This window comes from Bombus bifarius, unplaced genomic scaffold (assembly GCF_011952205.1).
Source record: "Bombus bifarius isolate JDL3187 unplaced genomic scaffold, Bbif_JDL3187 scf7180000009125, whole genome shotgun sequence".
Lineage (NCBI taxonomy): Eukaryota > Metazoa > Arthropoda > Insecta > Hymenoptera > Apidae > Bombus > Bombus bifarius.
This window is the reverse complement of record NW_022884914.1, coordinates 2343696-2365912: the sequence shown is the minus strand read 5'-3', so window position 1 is coordinate 2365912 and position 22217 is coordinate 2343696. Positions and strand designations below refer to the sequence as shown.

Genomic DNA, 22217 nt, shown 5'->3' with positions numbered 1-22217 from the left:
AGCAGCACTCCCGTCGCGGAATTCGCGAGCAATGACACGTACACCGGACTTGATACGGTGCTCTTTACTTTTTTCAATTCCGTAACTCCGTCTGTTGACCTTATTCCGGGCGACACATTCGCAAGGGAGCTTTGGAAAAGCAAGTGGCGTCCGTCTGCCACGGCGTCGCGATCCGCACAATGACACGAGTGCAGCCTCTTCTTCGCGCTTGCGAACCGTCGAGCACACTCTCGTCACGCCTCTTCACGTTGTGTAAGGTCGACCGTGTCGAGCAGTCGACGGTTGCAAGAATGCCGCTGAGGTGAGGAGTGTTGTATGGAAAAGGAGAAAAGACGATGGCTGGCGACGAACGAACATCAAACGTAAGAATGCGAGTTCCAGTCAAGAAGAGATTCAGCCACCAAATGACTCGTAATTATGGTGCTCGTCTTAGAAATACAATTTTCTGGCTTTCATTGCGACCTTTCGAGGGACGAGTGATTCATCGTGTTGCAGGAAACGATTCATTTTCATGGTGAATCTCTTACCGACCGAGACTTTTTCATTTCTGAAAATGACGCAAGATAGACGTGCAAACGAAGTTCGAAAGTACAGTTGCGCCTAAAAGAATATTTTAATATCGATACATTGAATTTTAATAATTTTTCGTATTAGAAACTTTTTTACAATATTGGTATCATTCGTTCTTTGATGTATTTATATTATACCGATTCGTTACTCTATTTAGGAAAATGAAAATTTGTGTAATTTTTTTATTTGAGATTCTGAACAGTCGTAGTGAACGAAAGTATTAGGTTGTCCAAAAAGTGTCATTCTTTTATAGACACGTCTTTTGCGACAACGCATCTTTATACAAACACGAAACCTAGTCTGTCGAACGTTGTAATCTTTATCTTAATAGAACAAAATGGATCATACGTAATTCGATAAAATAATATAAAACGGAAAATGTTGTGCATCCATTATTTCCTTATAAAACGAAAGAAACTTTTCGGACGACCTAATACTCATTCGGGGACGAATGAGATCGGAATACATTCGACTAACGATTAAATAAATATATTGCATATTTGATTTCACGATAAAGTATATAGTAGGATAATAAAATAAATGTGCTACATATCTAATATTATAGTAAGGTATATTACAGAACGATAAAATAACTCATTTGATTTCGTTTCTTTTACAGAGGGACGCGCTTAATCTGGAACCCAGCAACGTGGCAAATTGTGTGTCCAAAGGGAAATCAGAGGTGAATTACTTCTTTATTTCATTATCGCGTTTACCGGCCCTGCTCGCGTCGTTTTTCGATGGAATTTTAATAACAGCGTAATCTAATTAAAGCATCGCTTAAAATAGAAACGCCGAGCTGATGTAATTACAGAAATGTAGAAAAGTAGAGGAAAGACAAATGGCAGGGATAAAATTTCGTAAACAATTGTCCATCGTGAAAGAAAAAGGAACAAATTACAGTTTCTTTAGATTTGCTCGACAAAGGAGAACAAATGAAAAGGAACACAGTTTCTATGGACTTTGATAAACGCGATGATATCCCTTTGTATCAAAGGCAAAAAACGTATCGATAATCCCTGGTGAAACGCGAATTAAGGGTATAATTAAAAGTAGGCGAAAAAAAAGAAACGTTCTTTTGGAATTGTCTATGATATTTCAAATAAAAGGACGGTCGCGCGCGATATCGTTTATTCGTTCTTTGTGAGAAAAAGTAACTCGAGTTCATTTGAAGGCATCGTAACGCATTGCCTTCGTTATTTCTTGTTGTTCGTCGTTTTACATGTAAAATAAATGGTTCGCGTATAAGAGACAAAGAAGAAAGGGAAGCGAAATAGGGAGAAAAGAGTGAAATCCCGTTTAACGGGCCGTGCGTTTCAATTTTATGGCCGCGGAATGTATCTAAACGAAATTTGATATCGAACAGATTCGTTAAAAGCTGTCAACGAGCTGCGCAACTTTTACTGAAACGGAATAATGGAAACAACTTTAGACGAAAAATGTTTCCCCGTTTGGAGCCATTCGTTTTATGGAGTATCGATCGGCCGCGTTGACGTTGCTTTAATTGAGAACGGATTCGTTCGTCTGATGACGTTTCCAATTTGGCGGTGATAATGTTTTCATATAGCGATAATTTCCCAACGAGATGGAAGACCTCGGCCCCACTCACGCTAATTGCAGATTTCTCAACGATATTTACGTTTGGACGCGAACATCGTTTCCATTTATTTTATTCCATTTCGTGAGCGTATTGTGTCTGAAAAAGTAATTACCAGAGATGTATATTAGATGCTCCTTTTTCAATGTTTATTACTGTACTTTTAACGCTACGCGTACTCCCGTGATTCTTTCGTTTTAATTCGTAATCTACAATTATCAACATATGGAAAGCGCCAAATTAAAATTTGAACGATTAAAATAATTATAAATATGGATTCTTTGCAACAAGATAATAACGTGCGAAAATAATTTATCATTCGAGAGATACAAGTGAAATACATAATAAGTTACATTTTATGAACGAACAGTTTTAAAATTCCATATCCAAAATTCCTGTTACCAATCAGTTTCATATCAAAACAATTTTTGCATTTAATCTTCCATTCAATTACGTATACGTCTTTGTCAACCTTCTTGAACATTTCAATGTATGACATTAGATTGACAACTGTTTCCAATCACCAGAAATGAATTTATCATATTCTTTTTCATTCAGTATTCATTCGAGATAAAAATACAAAATCTTGTCGCTAATAATCCTCGATTTGTTCCTTCTTCATCGCTTCATCTGCCCCCAGTTGTAACGGGTGACTTTTTAAGGTGCACAATTCGCCGGCCGCTTATCGCGGCTTCATTCTGTATTCATCGTGCACGCATCGGCGAGGTGTAAGGTCCACGCAAATACTCTCTACGTGACGACAAAACCAATTTATTTTCCGTGCGCCAATTCGCAGCGAAATACGCGAAGCGACGTGATCGACCATCGGCGGAACCCTTTGCCTCGATCTCGTTCTATATAATTTTCTGAAAAATCCCTGTCCACGCATCGAACTCTTGTCCTCGCCGCGCCGCCGCCTCTTTCCACACCCCGAGCCACGTTTCTTCGCACGTATCCGTCGAAAATTCAATTTTCTTCCCCTTCTTTCACAGCACTTCGACTGCCGGAATCACATAAGGGTGATCCAACCAATGGGGGACGGCAATCGGCTCTACATGTGCGGCACGAACGCTCACTCGCCCAAGGATTGGGTGATTTATGTAAGTATCTGTGTGTTTGTTCTTCATTTCGGCCGTTTGTTTCACCAACCGCATCGTCCAACTCACGGTTTCCGTGTCGAAGGGTTTTTTAGTGTTACAAATCCGAATGTATGCCAATGGTAAATACGCGAATGAAATTTTTGGGCTTTTTAACAGCGTGTCGTATTGTATCTTTTTGATCAGAAATTTGTGATTTTCAAGGTTATAGTTTTATACGTAGAACACGTGAAACGAAGAATTTTATTATAATTGAAATACGATGTACTTTTAGTTATCATGTTCAGAAGAATTATTGTAAGACAATTCGTGTAACTATTAGATTATTACAATGCTTAGCGAAGTTTAAGGAAAATTTGGATAAGAGCAAAGAATTCTATAGAATTCTCATTTTATCGAATAAAATACATTTTGTTTGTTCTAAATAGGAGCAGGACTTAATAAATTCAATGAATGGATAATTAACGATAAATAGTATATTAGGTAAGATAGGCAGAATTTAGTCTCGACGGTGTCTACGTCGATGTTGCTGCTTCGTTACCGTGTAATTTAGGTATCAATTCCTCGAGTGGTATCTGCTACTAACACAGCGCCATTGGCGTTACAGTTACGCAGCAAGGTAAATGAATCGTGCGTTCAAGTACCCGTGTAATGAAGTCAAAGAATATATTGGTCTCGCTTTGTCGAAGATTACGACTCCCGTGCGTGTAATAGAGTTTCCTACAGTAACGTACAACTTTTGCGTAGGAACGTGTTATTTTAGTCCCAAAATTTCCGTCACCTATACAGCTATTTTTCTTCGATATGCCATTTATTATCAACCACGTTAATTTTTTGTCTGATAAGGTATCATTATTGATATGTTATATCTATCTGTGACGTTTTATTTCTATATCATTTACATTTAAAACAGAGTTGAAAAATTAAGAATCGTGGTATTATAGCTAATATTCAAAAACTAGATATTAGAATTTTAGGATTCAGAGATTTTTAGTTCTTCGTTTTCTTATTCTAACGTTTGTTATTCTACAAAATACATTCGTTATTTAATTATAAGCATTCTTCGCAATTACACGAGTGTTAGTATTCACACAAAATAGAAACGAAAGAAACTGAACTACCAGCACGATACTATCTTTTTACCTCACTCTTAAGAATTCTACTAAACGTTTTAAAATTTAAACAACACGAAACGCGACAACAACATAAGTGAACATTATCGTTTACCTTTGTGTATCCAATGTGAATATCTGTTGCAGAGCAATCTAACCCATTTGCCTCGCCACGAATTCGTCCCTGGCGTGGGAATGGGCATAGCGAAGTGTCCTTACGATCCTGCGGACAATTCGACGGCGGTGTGGGTGGAAAAGGGCAATCCTGGGGACCTGCCAGCTCTTTATTCCGGAACCAACGCCGAATTCACGAAAGCCGATACCGTAATCTTCCGTACGGATCTGTACAATTTAACCACCGGTCGCAGAGCGTTCAGCTTCAAGAGGACGCTGAAGTACGACTCGAAATGGCTGGACAGTAAGTGCCCTTCTGCACAGCAATTTCTTTTACTTCTTCTTCTTCGTCTTCTTCTTAGTCTGAAACGAGGCAATATCCGCGGAAAATTAGTGCTCCACCTTACCGGAACTTTTATACCGACTGGTAGAGCCTAACGAGATGAAATCGTCGTAATAATACTGTAAATTTGAAACCGTGTTATCGGGATAGGGATTTGAAGGTATCGGTTTCTGTGATGAGAGTCAGCTAACAGAGAAGATTTTCTTTTCTATCGAATTTTCGAGTTGGAGAATTATTATCGAGCAAAATTATAGAAATCATTTTTATCGACTTTCTATAATGCCTTTCTTGGTCGAGATACCTAACATTTGTTCATTTTTTGAAACATATTGAACTATTTGAAGTTGCTTGTACTTCTTACCTTTCAAGCCAAACTTATGTTGTACGGATTGTCATGAAACGATGATCAAATATTTTACATTGAAAGATGAAATATAAAGATCGTAAAAAAGGGAAGTTCTCTCGGATACTTCGGAATGCTACATAAGATATCGTAACTAAGAAGGATAATATACCTTATATTAAAATAAAAAATATCTCCTGTATCTTTTCAAAGAATCATGTAACTAATCCAGAACTGATTTTTTGAGACATTTAAAAAAATGTATACCAATTAAAAAAGCTAAAATAAGTCTAATTGAATTCTAATTATTTTCGAGGATAATTTGTTTGAATTTAATCTATTATTTCTGCAAGGATAAACTTCGTTGACCGTCCTTACTTTGTTTGCTTTATTATTGGTAAATATAAAGGAATCGATAGATTTTCATGTATAATGCAACATAGGTTAATAATCTTCTATCACGGAAATAGAGCGGTAAGCTCCTCGAATTCCGGAGCTTAACTGGCTTAACGTGCTTTAATTGATCCTTACTAACTGGTGATTGACAGCTAATTACTGTGACGATAAACGCCGACTGTGTTAGCTGCTTGAAGATTAATTTTGATTGTGTTTCAAAACAGCACAGCTTGAACTTTTAAGTATTTGTATCTAATTATTGATTATTCTATCTTATTTAAGTTTTATCCTGTATCCTGATTTATTTATTTCTCTTTCTAATCCTCCCGTTTTGTTATTGTATATATTTATTAAATTAATAAATTCATCGGTTAATCTACCATATCTCATTGTAACTCATCTTTCGCAATATTATATTTTAGAGCATACCTCTCTGCTTTTAATATTTATGCAAAATCTTGTTCTTATCATCTTCTTAACATTCCAAGTTTATTTTTTGGATAATTTACATAAAGAAATACTCGTAGAAATATTTGATGTAGAAATATTAAACGCTTCAAATTTTCGCTATTAAGTATATCATTCCACAAGAGCCTACCGAGTGTAAACCAAATATAATATTCTCAACCTTTTCTCCACCCACAAGTTTTAATGAAAGATCGCTATCTCTAACGACCTTGCCATGAATCCAGCCAACGGGACTCTATCCAACAGAGAGTATAAAATTGAAAACATCAATTTCTCACCCATACTGAATATTCATCGATTCCCAGTGTGCTCGCCAGACGCGATAGAAGTCAGCGTTCACCACTTAAGGCGCTTGTTACGGCTCGCACCATCAACAAAGAAACTTTCATTACAATCCGAACGCGGATTTCCCGTCGGAAATATGCGGAACAGCAAAAGGAGAAGAAGAGAAAAAGAAGACAAGGAAGGAAGAAACTGAAAAAGAAAAATGAGCCCCTCGTTACAGGACGCAAGATCCTTTGAAGCGAAGCCTGAACGTTGCAAGAAACGCGTATAACCTCGCTTAAATAGTTGCGTATAAAGCCGATACCGCGGCGTCTGTTCTCCGAAAAGGGTCGAAAGGACTGACATTTCTATCTTTTGAGCGTGCTCCACGCTTTTCCACGGCAAACTGTGTAAAGAAGGTTGTCGTCGTAGCAAGGGAAAGATATAGAAAGAGGTTCGAAGGGTAACGCGACCAGCTAGTATACAGTCGGGCTTTGGAGCGAGGGTGTCGGTTCTAAAAATCGACGGGGTAATAAAATAACACCCGACCACTGGTTTTTCTTCGACTAAATGTTCGTCGGTGGCAGACTTTCTCCGAAAGAAGAGAACATTTTCTCGCGTCGATGCCGCAGAGAAACTCCCTTTTTACCATCGGCTCTGTATTCCGATCTTTAATCAGTTTTAGCTAGGTCGTTGAATCGGGGAAGGGTGAGAGAGCCGGGATTATTGCGATTCGTTGGATTTTTCGTTACCGAACGAAACACCAGTTGGAATTCGAGAGAGGGGGTTGAAATTGGAAAATGTAGATTAGAACGTGTTCCGGGTATCGGATCGCGGAATGCGGTAATCAGATTCAAACGCGTTCGAACAGCTTTGATTTGTTTGAATTACGTTTGTTTGGTTCGTTTGATTGTGATTACCTTCTGTAATGTCGGCACCGCGGTAATTGCGTAAGTGTGTAATAACGGAGTGATATTAACGATGCTGCTTGTTTGGGGAAATATTGGAAAGGCGCAAAGGTACCCTTTGCAATTTAGAGGATACTCGATATCGTCAGGCAATGATTTTAATGTATTCCTTGGATGCACATGTTATTTTAAAATTCGCATTCAGCACCTCTAATTTCCAATTGCAAGCTTAAAATATACGTTATAAGATTGAGCACACTGCTTTATGTTCTGTTATGTTTCATATGTTCTACCATCGAAGAATCTTACAATTTTACATTAAACCAACAGGAACAATAGTTTGATACAATTAAAACAAAAGTGTGTGCACAATGCGATGCTCCGATAAATTTGAGTAATTTAGAAAGATTCCTATAAGCAATGAATTGAGTAAATCAATATCCATGTAATTATCAGTAACTAACGAAATTATATAAGTATCTGAAAAAAGACTCAAAGTATAATTTCAAAGTTCTTTGTAACAAATCCAAAAACTAGAAATTCATTAGAATTGTCCCGTTTGTTGAGCTATTAATCAAACTGTGTACACGCAGAATCCTCGAACGTAACGAACGAATTCTCATTTCTTCTTCCTCGTCTATAAGCGAAAACGCATGCTCGAAAGTAAAAGCAGGCGTGAAAACAGCGACGAACCACCGTGTCTTCGTATTCGCGAAGAATAGTCCTTCGAAGAAGAATAGTCATGTAGACAGTGGCGAAACAATTTCATTCACGCCGCGTGCCGCGAACGTATTTCTTACAGCCGTAGTTAGAACCGAATCATAAATCTCGAGCGAAGTTATCAATTAATTTCAACTTCGTCCTGTGTATCTTGTCTACGATAATTCTGTGGCGGTGAACTGCGGCGAGTTTCGCGTTTGCCACGCGAAATAATAGCATCTCGGACCGGTAGTTTGCCTTATATTTCTCATTAGGGTGTCGTTCTCATGCGAAGCGTGCCGGTAACGTTCGACCTTGCTTTATCCCTTCGTCTCTCCGACTGTTGGATTTTCGAAGGGTCGCGAGAAACGAAAGGAGTAACACAAAGTGAAGGAGAACGACGACGTCGACCCCACTTTGTATCTTCCTAGCCCTTCTTGTCCCCTCTTCGCATCAGCTACTAGCGGGATGCATGATTAGCCGTTTGTTTCGTCGTTTAATTTGAAGGCGGTACCCTTTCACCTTTCCTCTCGCTCCTCATGCTCTTTTGCCCTCGCTTTCAAGGCCAGCACTGTTACCATCAAGAGCCATTTCCCCGCATCGAGTTTGTCTATTAACAGAGGCGTTGATTAAATGCAGGAGAGAGACCCGAGAGACGGATAGGTTCACGTGCTCCGCTGCTTGTACGCTCCTCTGTTTCCAACCTCTCTTCTTCTCTCTCTCTCTCTCTCTCTCTCTCTCTTTCTGATCCTCTCACCCCTTCGATTCTCGAGCGTCTCGTTCGTGCGTACGCGGTAAAGTATGTGGAATGAAGATCGATGCGATTTGCGGGTGCGAGCAGGGGTGGATAAAGGATCGCGCGTTCTGTGAACGGAAGCAATGGAACACACCGGGTGGCTAAGGTAAAAAGAGCGGTGGCTGGCTGGGATAGAGCTTAACGAGTCCTGAATAATCGACCGACCACTTTCACGGATCCTTGCCCGTGTCAAACGACGATCCGATGCTTCTCGGTCATTTGTTTCCTTCTACGGGACGCTGTCGTGCCCGCAACGCTACGAAGAATGCCGAGTTCTTGGTCGCGTTCATTTGTGTGCTTCTAACGACACTGAACGTTCGGGAGAGGAACAGCGGCCGTGGATTTATTAATCTTTCGCATACAATGATTGTTTAATTAAATGAAAATGGTTCGCGCGCCATTTTATATTATGAATTTTCGTTGATCGACCATCGTGCTTTCGTTCGTTTATTATTCTATTTAGAGTAACGATTACGTTGAATGGTTACTAACTACATTGATTTATAAAAATTCATTTGGAGACAAAACGAAATAGATTGAATAATACGAATTTGCCGGGGAACAAGTAGTTTATAAGTATACTTAGAGTTGATATAACAGGAGTTCTTGTCACTATCTATGATTTTCCGTTTATATAATAAGAATTCACGTGTAGATAAGTGAATTCAGCCACCGAGAGTTCACTTAATCAGACGCTGATTATAATTTTGTACAAATAAACGGAATTCCACTTACATTTTTAACACTAGAACTACCACACCAGTCAAATTGACCGCTTTTACAATTTTATTTTAAAATTCCTACTTCATGTTATATTTTTTCCCGCAATGATGTAATGACTTTCGCAACGATAACTAAAAGAATAATTTTTATTTTGTTTTTTATGTATTCAAACTCAAAATAATTTTCTATTAAGGCTACTTATACCAATATCAGTGAAAATGACTGGTATTTGTCAAAATGTAAAAGAATCGTGGAATCTGTTTATCGAAACCCAATTAACCAGTTGCCTCGTTTTGTACAACTTCCCACACGTTTTTTAAATTTTTACTGCGTATCATTCAATATGATATAAAAATATTCTATTATTACATATTTTTTAAAGGTCAGTCATTTTGGCTTATTTTGGTAGAAATAGCTTCGTGTTAACTATTGGTAGTTCTAGCGTTAAAGACTAATAGAATATTTGTGCAATCTGTTCTTTTCTAGCCGAGTGGCACAATTTATAAATTGATTCGATACTACTTCCTATCTTGCTAATATCCCATTCAAATGAAATTCGAATCTAAAGTAAATGTATTTAAATGTTCAACAGAGTTAACAGGTCATTGCGCGCGCCAGGCAATGGTTGACGTATTCTACTTAAAATACACGAACGCGTATAATTTGCATAATCTATCCTTGCTCTTTCTTCAATCCATTTGCTCCACAATGCCTGTTTCAGTTTCTTCCACGCAACACAATTAACATCAGAAATCGGTTCTAAACATCGCATTCAATTACTCCGGCGAAACTGCGTTTATCGTCGGTCAAGTCTGTCAAACTAATACAAACTTCCTCGAAACTTGGCTCCGAGCGTGAAGAAAGGCCACAGAGGTTACAGGAAAAGACTGACGCGAATTTGAAAACTGCACGGAAACATCGTCGCGGGTTAGGGTTCGGTAGGAAGAGAAGAGCAAGTTCGCGAATATTAACCGGCCGCGAGTAATTTGGCGTATTTATTAACGAGATGTCGTCTCTAATGGGTAGCATGGACGCGGCCGAGCCGCGGAAAATAGAATTTCATATTTGGCCGCGTGAGAGATGACGTCTCTCCGCGCTACTTGTAAACTTTATGAAACTAGCCCCAAGGGTGATTTCATTATTCCTCTCGCGGCGCGAAATCGAGAGTGCCGTGGCTAGAGCGTTTTCCGCGTCTGCTCTTCCACAATACCGTTTCACCTCGACGAGAGGAGTCCAATCAAAACTCGTCGGTCCCGCCGTGTTTCTCTCGAATCGAGACATTTCCTTTTTCCTGTCCCAGCCGCCGTGTTTCTCCTCGTCTCTACTATCTCCCTCTCTTCTTTTATCTTGTCGCGTTTCCCATCTCGTCCCTCCTCTCTCTCCGGCTTCCGTGCCTCAATATATCAAACTTCCAGCGGCGAAGCGTCAGACAATCGATTTAATCGGTGAACTGTGAAAGAGATTGCGGCCTCTCCGCTCCGTACGCCATCGCATAATGTAAAATCGACAGAGAGAGAGAGAGAGAGGGAGAGAGAGAGAGAGAGAGAACCTTCAGTGCTGGCGCGCGGTGCGATTTAAACGCGGCGGAAAAAAATTCGATTTCCGTCTGTACGCCGCTCGTGGCATCGGCCGGCATCGATGTTTTTCCACGACGTTCCACAGTAAACTACTCGCCGATATCGCGTGAAATCGCTTCGGTTGGTGAACGGGCAATTAGGGAGGCGTGACTCGAATACACGGCTAATTGATCGAGGAATAAAATTCGACGCGTGGGCGGACGACGTCGGTTCGTTCGGAATTCCCCTAGATATTTTTCGGTAAATTTACGAGATCGTCGCTGATATTTTGCGAGGGATGCTCTTTTTTGAAGAGGGGGGGGGGGCATCGTAGATGAAATGGATGAAGAGAATTCCGGCGATTGTAAGATACTAGCTGATGTACGTATGTTCCTGTTTTATTATCGTTGTGATATTGATTTATGGAGTCTATAGTAAGAAAAGTTAACAGTTATTTATTTATTTTTATTCTCATATTTATTTGTGTTTGCTACAAGGAAAAATATTATAAATGCATTTTTAATGGATTTATGCAATGGATTGTGTGACTTTTATATCATTTGGTGGTTAAGAAGAAATATTCTGAGCTTGTTTAAAATAGATAACAAATCTACGATGTTTTGCAAGTAACAAATGATACTAGTTTAGTGTTTACGTTAGGTTACGTATATACGGGAAAGTGACGAAAACGCGTATTTCGTACGAAAATCAAATGAAAAAATAATCTTGACGCGGAATTGCTTTATAACATACTGAATTTTGAAATTGCTTTTCTATGCGAAACAAAAAATGTCACTTGTCATATTCATTTATCGTGGTCTTCGTATGGAACTTCACAGTTTACATCAGAAAATCTTGTTTTCGTTAGCTAGGAAAATCCGCAAAATTATCGATGCTCGAACTATAGTAACGAGCGTACCGTTAAACGGTTTTACGATTGTAGATCGTAAAAACGATAAGTGGATGCTCGTTAAGCATGCGTTCAAGTTGGTCGCTTCATCTTGGTGCTAAATGAAAACTAGAAAAGTCGTTCCTCCTTCGAGTGTAAAACTTAGCTCACCGTGTCGTAATTCCAGCTCCTCGGACGTTTGTTTTATAGTTTTTCTCATTGTTCCGCTTGTTCCTTGAATTTCGAAGTTTTTCGAGAGCCTTCACGATCGTTTCCTCACTCGTAACCCTTTCGCGTAATTTCTTGTGGTTGAACTTTTGTTTCTCTAACGAGCGCCCGTGGCGATATCCTCCAATGGAACATCAACGTGAATCGTCCAATATGTTATGTTAAGTAAAATATCGACACTACCAAAGTCAACTTTTACGGTCGCAATTGAAAGCTAAATTACCTCGAATATCGGAAGATTTCTTAGGATTACGATCATTGTATATTTCGAACGTAATAAAATAATGGTCGACTTTTATTTTTAATTTAGAGTTACGCTTAATATTCAGTATTGTTATCATTCTATAGTTTTAATAATTTCATGTTTCTATTATAAAAAGTTGTGTCATATAATACCGCGAATTTCAATTGCAATTGTAGATTATACGAAATTGATATTTTTAAGTAACTTCCCGTAATCTCTACAAATTCGAGAAATGTTTCAGTTGCATGATTTTCGCAGTGTTGATTTTTAACAGAACCAAAAGAATGCCGACCATTGTAGGAGATTTGCATCCTAATTTGCTCGACGCTGTTTAAAGAGCAAATCGTTCGGCGGAAATCTTCGAGTGGAATTTCATCAACGATAGAATCCTAGCGCGCCTGGTAGTCTCCGTCGAAATTACTGTTTCTCTGGATCTGACACGAAATTCCACTTCATTTTTACGCTCTGCTTGGTATTTCCATAAATTTCACCACGACTGGGAACCGACGTTCGACTCGTATTAGATTTGTCAAGAAATACTTATTGAACGTTAAACATAATTCTGCGATTTCGCTTTAATATACGGAATAGTAGCATCGCAAACTGATTTTAGTCTATTATTTTATACATTTTACATTTGTGGAAAATTTTATTTCTCAAGTAAAAGCTCTATTGTAAAAGTGAAAATTTGAAATAGAAGATAATAAACACTTCTGTAAGATTAAAGACTTCTTGGAATTCAATTTTGCAACCTCGTTTCTTCAACGCAATATCGAACTTTGTCAAACTTTTGCCAGAATCTGCGGAAAACCGAGTTTTCTTGATCGAATAACTGTTATTCTTTGTGACTGTTTCAGAACCTAATTTCGTGGGATCTTACGACATCGGCAGCCACGTATTCTTCTTCTTTCGCGAGACGGCGGTGGAATACATAAATTGCGGCAAAAGTGTGTATTCCCGCGTGGCGAGAGTTTGCAAAAGGGACACCGGCGGCAAAAATATCTTGTCGCAAAACTGGTCGACTTATTTGAAAGCCAGACTGAATTGTTCGATACCTGGTGAATTTCCATTTTACTTCAACGAAATACGTAAGTTTTTATTCAACATCATTATTCGAGTTTATCTAATTAACCACCAAATACAAGAATACCTTCATAACCATTTTTCAAACATGAAATTTTTTCGAATGTATCTTTATATATACATACGTACACACACACACACATATATATATATTACTTGCTTAAATTTTTATATCTATTTTTCGCGTTCTATGTATTTTAAAATTTATAATTTTCATATGCATTGAAAAATCCCTATATTATTCGTGTTTTAAAGTTTAATTTTTTGAACGTGATGTTTCAAAATTCAGGTACTCGCAATGCTGCAAACTTCAACCAAAGAATAATATAATTATTTAAGAGGTTCCGAAAAATAAAATTTTTAATTTGAGGTCGAATTATCGATAAATTTTAGTAATAAAATCAGCCTGCTTGTAAATTGAAACAAATTATATGTATTGACAAACTATTAAAAACTCGTAATAAGATCCTCTACATAAATATGAATTGTATAATATATAGCTTTCTGAGCTTATCATGTTTTTGGAAAAGTATATTATTTATCCACCGAATCTTGCACTTGGTGTCTAATAAAATTTGTTTAATTTATCAGGAAATTAATGGTTGCTTGTATTTTGTATATTTGCAGAGAGCATCTACAAAGTGCCCGGCGATGACACCCACTTTTACGGTACTTTTACCACGTCGACGAACGGATTGATGGGTTCGGCGATTTGCTCGTTCCATATCGACGCGATTCAAGAGGCATTCCGTGGAAAATTCAAAGAACAGGCGACGAGCAGCAGTGCTTGGCTTCCGGTGCTTTCCAACAAAGTTCCTGAACCGCGACCCGGTCAATGTGTGAACGACACTGAATCGTTCCCGGACACGGTGCTGAACTTCATTCGATCTCATCCCTTGATGGACTCAGCCATATCGCACGAGAACGAAAAACCTGTCTTTTATAAACGCGACGTGATGCTCACACGGTTGGTCGTGGATAAACTACGAATCGATTTCGTTGGACTCGATTTGGATTATACGGTCTACTATGCAGGATCCAGTGAGTATTAATTTCATACGTTAAAGGATTATACATTTCGTCGATTTGCTATGATTATTTGTTCTGTTCAACGATTAATTGATTTTCATTTCGAAATTGATGAATCTTATCTGGTTTGTAATTAACATTTTCTTATATTTCTTTATATTTGCTGTATTTATGCTTTCTATATATTACTCCAATATATTACTTATTATTATAATAATTTGAATAAATATTGTACTATGTACTTTAGACTCAATACTTTACAATTCTAGACAAGATATTAAATAAAAATACAATAGAACTTTATTTCTTCTATCAAACCGTTAATAACTGTCAACTTTATTTTGCGAGTATAAAATTAATTTATCATTATTCTAAACAAAATATCTAAAGATTTATGAACCCCAGAATATATATCGAAGCTGTTCTTCCAGTTGTAGCATTTTTGTTTATAGCGACTTGCTGCAGTAGTTTCATAACTTACATTTTTCATCGTGTCAGGATTAAACTTTAAATCGGGAAATTGTGATAAGAAATTTAATTCGGGAGTCGTAGCTAGGTTGGAGCGCGTTTTGCGCTGATATCCGTTGGCCGATTTGTCGTCGAGAAACTCGGCAAGATAATCATGAGCGAACTTCAAAGTTCTTGCAGTTGACTCGTACAATCTGCTATCGCAATCGCAGCTCTCGTCTCACAGTCAACTGTCTAGTGTCTATTACTGCTAAAAACTAATATAATCAGAAGTCTCCTGTACATTTACAAACTGTACAAGAAACAAGTTACAAAAACACGACATAAGTCCGTGACTAATTACACGTTGTAACTTCCATTATCGATTAATATCAGGATCTTCTAATTGCACGAACGAAACAAATTACTTTCTATCACCGCGGTATGTATCAAGAATAGAACAAAAATCTGTAGAGAAGGAAGCGCTTCTTTCAACAAGATCGGAGTTCAGAAAGGTGCAAAAGTCTTGTCAGTAATTTAATTCCAGGTGAAACAGCTACTTCAGAATATTTAACATGTTTCGCGCTGTACGAAGATTAATTTTTAGTGGAACTTTATGGAAATATAGCAGTTACGCCTAATTCTTAACATTTTGATCTTCTTTGAAATCCTGAGCCAGGATAAAATGGATCTTTGATGAAATCGATTGGAAAAAATATCTCTTTGCCTCTTGAAATCATTGCCTTTGATATTTTTTACGTTATCGATGATATTTGCGATATAAAACGCATTAATTATAGAAAAGTAACACTTGTGTATTTCGATCTTCTGTACTTTAATCTTCTTTTGTATTTTGCTGTCGACTGTCATGAATTACCTACGTGATAGAAAGCCTGTAACATAAAAATTTGTTAATCGACAAAGGTAATGTTTTCACGATCAATTTATGCTGTAAATTTAATAGAACGTTGTCTGCCTTAATTGTGTTTGTGAACGCGTTATTCTTGTTTGTTACAGGTGACGGGCGTGTACACAAAGTTGTTCAATGGATAGACAATAATGGCGATTCGCAATCTATTCTGTTGGATGTTTTTGACGTGACGCCAGGCGAACCGATTCAGGCGATGGAAATCTCGAAGGAGCATAAGGCTCTTTACGTCGCTTCCGACCATCGAATAAAACAGATCGACCTGGTGATGTGCACCCGTAGATACGACAATTGTCTCCGCTGCGTTCACGATCCTTACTGCGGCTGGGACAAGGACACGAACACGTGCAAACCTTACGAACCTGGGTGAGTGTATTGCTTTATCGTTATTCGAAGTTCCAAAAATGACATTGAATCCAGTGCGATTAGATCTAACGATGTAATGTAATTGGAAAGAGAATTCGAGTTTGGAATCCAATAAAAATTTATTGTTATACCCTTTAAGAATTATATCCAGAAATGGAATTAAAGATATTATCTTATATTATACTTAATACTTAGGTTTTGATGTATTTTGTAATGACAGTCAAGATTTTTGCAAGTATTCTACGTTAACCTTGTTGCGTTCTTTCGATCATCTTCGATCCATTGTGCATTTTTCAATATTGGAAAATATCTCAAGTTTGAGCAAAACATGAAAGAATTGTTATATATACGCGTTCCTGTTTCGACTTTATATAGAAGATTTTCTTAACAGATTAGAAGTCTTCTTAAGAAGCATTAATCAGATGATTAATGTTCAGATGATTAATGATCAATATTTCAGAGTTCTCAACATTGTATTGACAATATATATCGATCGTTTAAATAGTTACAGCTCCTGTAGTCGTAAAGATAAGAGTAAGGTTGTTACATAAAGATTCGAAGATCACAGCAGATTTATCACCTTTGTCGGTATATTTATACAAAAATTTGGAGTTTATATTTTATCATTTTTATTACAAAAAAGCGATTAAAATTAGAACGTCGATTTTTTGAACGTATAATAATTTTAAAGAACACAATAATAGATCTTGACTGTACACGAAAAATATATGAAATGGTAGAAATAAGACGCTGACAAAATACTTTGTGCAAATATTAGTATTTTATAAATGCTGACTGTTATATTTGACGAGTTTATTATCCTACAAATTTATTACATTTTATACCGAGAGGTAGTTACAGCGTAGGTAACAAATGGTACGAGGATAATACGTGGAAGAAAAAAATGTAGTTCGATTAAGTACTTTTCTAGAGTTAAACATTATCATGTTTTCAATGTTCAACATTTCACGGTGAACTTTCATGCACAGAATGACCTAGTTAAGTTGGTCCAGTTTAATAAATTCGAACGAACATTGCCCCGACTCCACTGTTTTCCTTCCTGAAATTTCCATAACCCGCTTAAATCCTTTTGAACACAGTCCGTTCCATCTATCCGATCGGTTATATATTTAAAGATACATACATTTGTTATAACGTATAATGCAAAGTTTTGTTTTATCTCCGTTCATAATGGATGATACTCGACTCATATTAATAGGAAATTATTTTTTTCCCTAATAACAACGAATTTAATATATTTCACGAATGTTTTAAAATTTGTGAGAAATAATGTTAAAAAGAACTTTTAAGCGTGTATCGAAGAAATTGGAATGAAAAACAGATATAATACGAAAGGGAATAAATCTCTATCTTTTCAGAAAACTACTTTACAGAAAAATTATTGAAATCCTCAAAGATCTAAGTTCAATCTATAAAATTTTTATAAAATTTATGAATTGATTATTTCGAGTATTTAGACAGTCTTAATGTTAATGTATATAATATATAATATATATGTAATAAAACAGTAAGAGGGTTGTATAGTATATACATTGGATAAAAACAAATAAAGCAATCATTTAGGAACAGCTCATAAGCTTTGGAGTCCAAGAAAATAATTTTTACAATTTTTCTCTGTCCGTTTCTTTGCCTGTTTGTACTCGTATCACGTAAAAACTATCGAGCGGATTTTGATGGACCTTTTTCTGTTATATCGCTTACTGCCCGAAGGAGGGGGAGGGGATAGAATATGTTTTATCTCGATTCGTTTTGTAGAAGCTAAAAAGTAGCCTGGCATCTGAATTGTATGCGCTCCCATGTTTGGTAGAGATCAAGCAACGATGTTTATTGTTTACGTGTTTGTTCTGAAATGGAGATTTTTTATAATTTGATATCTTTTACTAGCCTAACTGTTTATATAAAAATTCAGTTGCTTATAGACTGTTCCGGATATTAGTAGTCCACGCGAACAAAGTTGCAAATGCTAATAAATAATACAGTTTCATAACAAAAACATGAATAATACGAAACACTAAGCTTATGATCGTATTTTTATTGTTTTACAGGCTTCTCCAGGACGTGTCAAACAGTACGGCAGACGTTTGCGACAGTAGCGTGGGTAAACGGAAGCTCGTAGTCACCTGGGGCCAGTCGGTGCATCTCGGTTGCTTCGTGAAGATGCCGGAAGTGCTGGCGAATCAGGAAGTCAGGTGGTACCACTACAGCAAGGAGAAAGGCAGGTATCAGATAGCCTACAAGTACGGTGCTGGGGGGGACAAGTTCATCGAGACGTCCGAGAAGGGCCTGGTGATCGTTGGCGTGAACGAGCAAGACGCCGGAAGATACGATTGTTGGCTCGGTGGTTCGCTCCTCTGCTCGTACAACATCACAGTGGACGCACACAGATGCTCTGCGCCAGCCAAGTCAAACGACTATCAGAAGATATACTCGGATTGGTGTCACGAATTCGAGAAGTACAAGTCGGCCATGAAGAGTTGGGAAAGGAAGCAAGCGGTAAGTCGACATGCTTTGATCCCACGAATATATTTGTATTGATGCTTGCGATCGAACCTGGAAACCTTTGATGAAATATGAATGAAAATATTCTTTTTGTAATCTTCTATGATCCTGTCGGCAAGAATTTTTCTATTTCTGTACTTTTATTCCTGGTTTTAGTAATTTTGTATTCTTTGCTTGTCGAGAAATCAATGTCATTAATTCGTTTCGTTTGTGAGTGTGATTGCTTATATATACAGTTGGTGATAAATTTGAAAAGTTTTATAAAGGAGACGCGTGGTTTGCAAGAAGAAATCGTTTGATGTAACGCTGGCAAATATGTAATCTAACTCTGAATGCGAAGTTCCTTAGAAAATTGAATTTATCCTTGAAAAAACAAAAGCTTCGTAGCAAGCTAATGTTTACTTTTCACGCGAGAATTCTTTTCCTTTATTGCACATGGCTACGATCTAAAGAGCTTTGTATAATGCAATACAAATTGAAGATAAAAACTACCGAAGATCTTTCATACGTATGTCCATTCTATCGAAAAGGAAATACGATATTCGTCAGAGGTTTCCCTTCCCTTTTTGCATAAATGCGAAGATAAACGCTATAGAGTGTAATTTGATGTAATTGAAATGAATGTGATTGTAATTTAAAATAAAAAAAGTAAACTGGCAAAATTACTTATGTTATAGAATAGTCGTCCTATGAATTACGCACAATGTCTCACCATTGCAAATATTTCTCACAGAAAGTGAGCTATTGGAAAGCTATTAGAACTATAGTTACGCAACACAACTTTCTTCGAAATACCTTTGTGTTTTTAAATACACTATTATGCTTTCGATCTCACAATCAAGAATATATAAAGATATGCTTCAAATCATAAACAAACTGATTGCCCCAATCGATATAAAATTAAAAAATTGTAAAAACACTTTGCACTACAGAAGTCTATAACTAAGATATGCTACAATTTCTTATTCATCGCTTTATTAATATCATTATTTGCACATTAAAATCCAAATGATAGATTTTTTTGATCCAATCATATAATTCGTTTTTATTCATTTCGGAAAAAACTTAAATATATTCACCTCTCAATTATTACGTAACGTTCAACTTATCGTCTGCTTGAGGATCCCCATCATTTTCTCTGTTATAGCAATGCGCATCGAGGCAAAACGACAGCAATCAAAATTTACACACGAACGAGGTGTACGGCACCCCCTTAGTCTGATGGAGCCGATCATTGGAGCCCTCGTCGAGCCGAGATCCCGACATACTGCCACGCGCGAGCGTCTTGCCGAAGAATCGCGGTCCATCCACGATCAGTTGGACGAGGCTCACTCTCCTTCTGACCGGTTACACCACTGCCTTTGTCCTTCTTGCTGCCGACGATCTTTCGTCCAAGTGAAAGCCACGAAACGCGTCCGTATCAAAAGAACCGACAAATCGAATGCCCGAAACGCGAGCATCATGTTCACCGCGACATCCATCCTCGATCGGTTGGACGAGCCTCACTCACCTTCTGACCGGTTACACCACTGCCTTTGTCTTTCTTGCCGCTGACGATTTTTCGTCTAAGTGAAAGCCACGAAAATACATCTGCAGCAAATACCCGGCAAGTCAAACGTCCGAAGTACAAGTACATTTTCATCACATTCACAGTGACGTTCGTCTTCGATCGTTCGAACGAGCTTCGTTCTGATTGGCCTCATCACCCGCCCGGAACGTGTCTCTTGCTTAACTCTCAAGTTTTTGCGAGATAAATAAAAAGATAATATCCCCACGAAACAGAAATATTCATATGAAAGAGAGAAATATTCACAGAAATATCGATATTTCGGGGTTACTTGTAACCAATCGGTGTAACGAGGCTGTCCGCAACGCGCAGTGTTCATCGCACGATCGCTCGTCATTGTTAAATTAATCATAGTATCATTTACATTCTATATTGCCGTAATGTCATAATGCACGTGTACGGTGGAGCACTGTCAAGGATCCGCTTTCGTTTTCAATGGGCAATCCTCTCCACGAATATTTTTCATTAACCCCGTGTATAAATAAATGACACGCGACGCGGTCAAGAAGAACGCGATTCCAGGATCGTCTCGAGAGAAAGTGCGCCTTAAACGCGAACGACGATAGGAACAACTCGGCCGGAAGGGCAACAATAATACACGTGGACTGCACAAGCTGATACACACACGGTTCCTAAGCTTTCTCACGCCGTGGATCGGTTCCTCGAGCGAGGAAGATACAAGGTCAGGGAAGGGTCATTAGAAGAGATCGTCGAGATTGATCGTCCGTGGTGGCGGAGGTTGATCGGTGATCACGAAAACGCGGCTCGAATCGAGGCGTCCGTCCGCGAAGTAACGCGTTTAGAAACCGGAAATCAATCCTCCTGTTTCCTTAGATCTGTGATACGAACGAAACGAGACGAGAGAGAGAGAGAGAGAGAGAGAAAGAAAGAGAGAGAGAGAGAGAGAGAGAGAGAGAGAGAGGTTGATCGCTCTATCGAGAATTAGGAGGTTACAGGAGCAAACAACCGAGAGTAAAAGGCGACGACGAGATCGAAAAGAGAAGAGAGAAAATAAATACCATAAGGTCGAGCTTCAGTGTAGTTTTAACGAGTCAAAGATAACAAGTCAGGATCAACACAATCTTGTATGTAAGTTGTATATCGATTTGCTAATGAAGAAAGTGAAATTGAGAGAGAATGGAAAAGAATGGAACGCGTCCAGGGAGAGAACGCGACATAACGTCGATGCGTTTTCGAACGTCACGCAAAGTTACACATGAGATTATTAATTGGCTACCACGTAGGTGGCGCGCGCGCGATCACCTCGACTTATTATTAGCTTGTTAGCTTTTTCATATCAACAGTTTTCGCGACGAGCACCGCCGCCTTTGTCTTCGACTCGCACGATTCCTTTTATCATCCTTACTCGACGAAACATTCGTTTTCGACTTGTTTTCACTTTTTTTTTTATAGCGTAGATGCATCGATCGATCGATGCGATTCTGTTCCTCGCCCTATAGATTATAATTATAGCATTGTAGTTTTTGGGTTCTTTTGTCGCGATTCTATTGAAATGTCTTTGAAATCAACATTTCTCGAGTTTTGTCAGTATTCGGATATAATATCTTGGAGACAATGAGAAAGGAAAGTCAGTTACTCAGTTTTATGAACGTGACAATTGTTGAATTCTAAAAGTGCAGAAAGAAATTGTATCGATTAACTGGATTTAAGTATTCTTCCAATAATTTCATGAATCACGAACTCATGTATTTAAATTTTAATCGAAAATCTATAATGTCGGATTTAGAATTCGATATTTAGGAAAAAGCTAGAAAGCCAGACTAGGGAAAATTCGATGACAATCTAATTAGCCTAATTTATTAACATTTATAAATATAAGTGTTTCGAATTGTGTTAAGATTTTAATCGATCGTTCTCTTTTCCTTCGTATGATTCTAAATTACCAAAATGCTAACCAAGACAATTCCAT

General features: G+C 37.8%; 1 protein-coding gene across 6 annotated transcripts in view; it reads left to right on the top strand.

Annotated features, from left to right (window-relative positions):
* LOC117213552 (semaphorin-2A) overlaps positions 1-22010 on the top strand; it is a 553485-nt gene extending 531475 nt beyond the window's left edge. For all 6 annotated transcript variants that reach the window (XM_033458979.1, XM_033458980.1, XM_033458978.1 and 3 more), the window contains 8 exons: positions 1190-1252; positions 3160-3267; positions 4524-4794; positions 13205-13435; positions 14058-14471; positions 15924-16200; positions 18267-18714; positions 19868-22010. In XM_033458979.1, the coding sequence (XP_033314870.1) occupies positions 1190-1252; positions 3160-3267; positions 4524-4794; positions 13205-13435; positions 14058-14471; positions 15924-16200; positions 18267-18714; positions 19868-19942 (1887 nt within the window). In that variant the 3' untranslated portion in view covers positions 19943-22010. The remainder of the gene's footprint in view (positions 1-1189; positions 1253-3159; positions 3268-4523; positions 4795-13204; positions 13436-14057; positions 14472-15923; positions 16201-18266; positions 18715-19867) is intronic.
* The last annotated feature ends 207 nt before the right edge of the window (positions 22011-22217 follow it).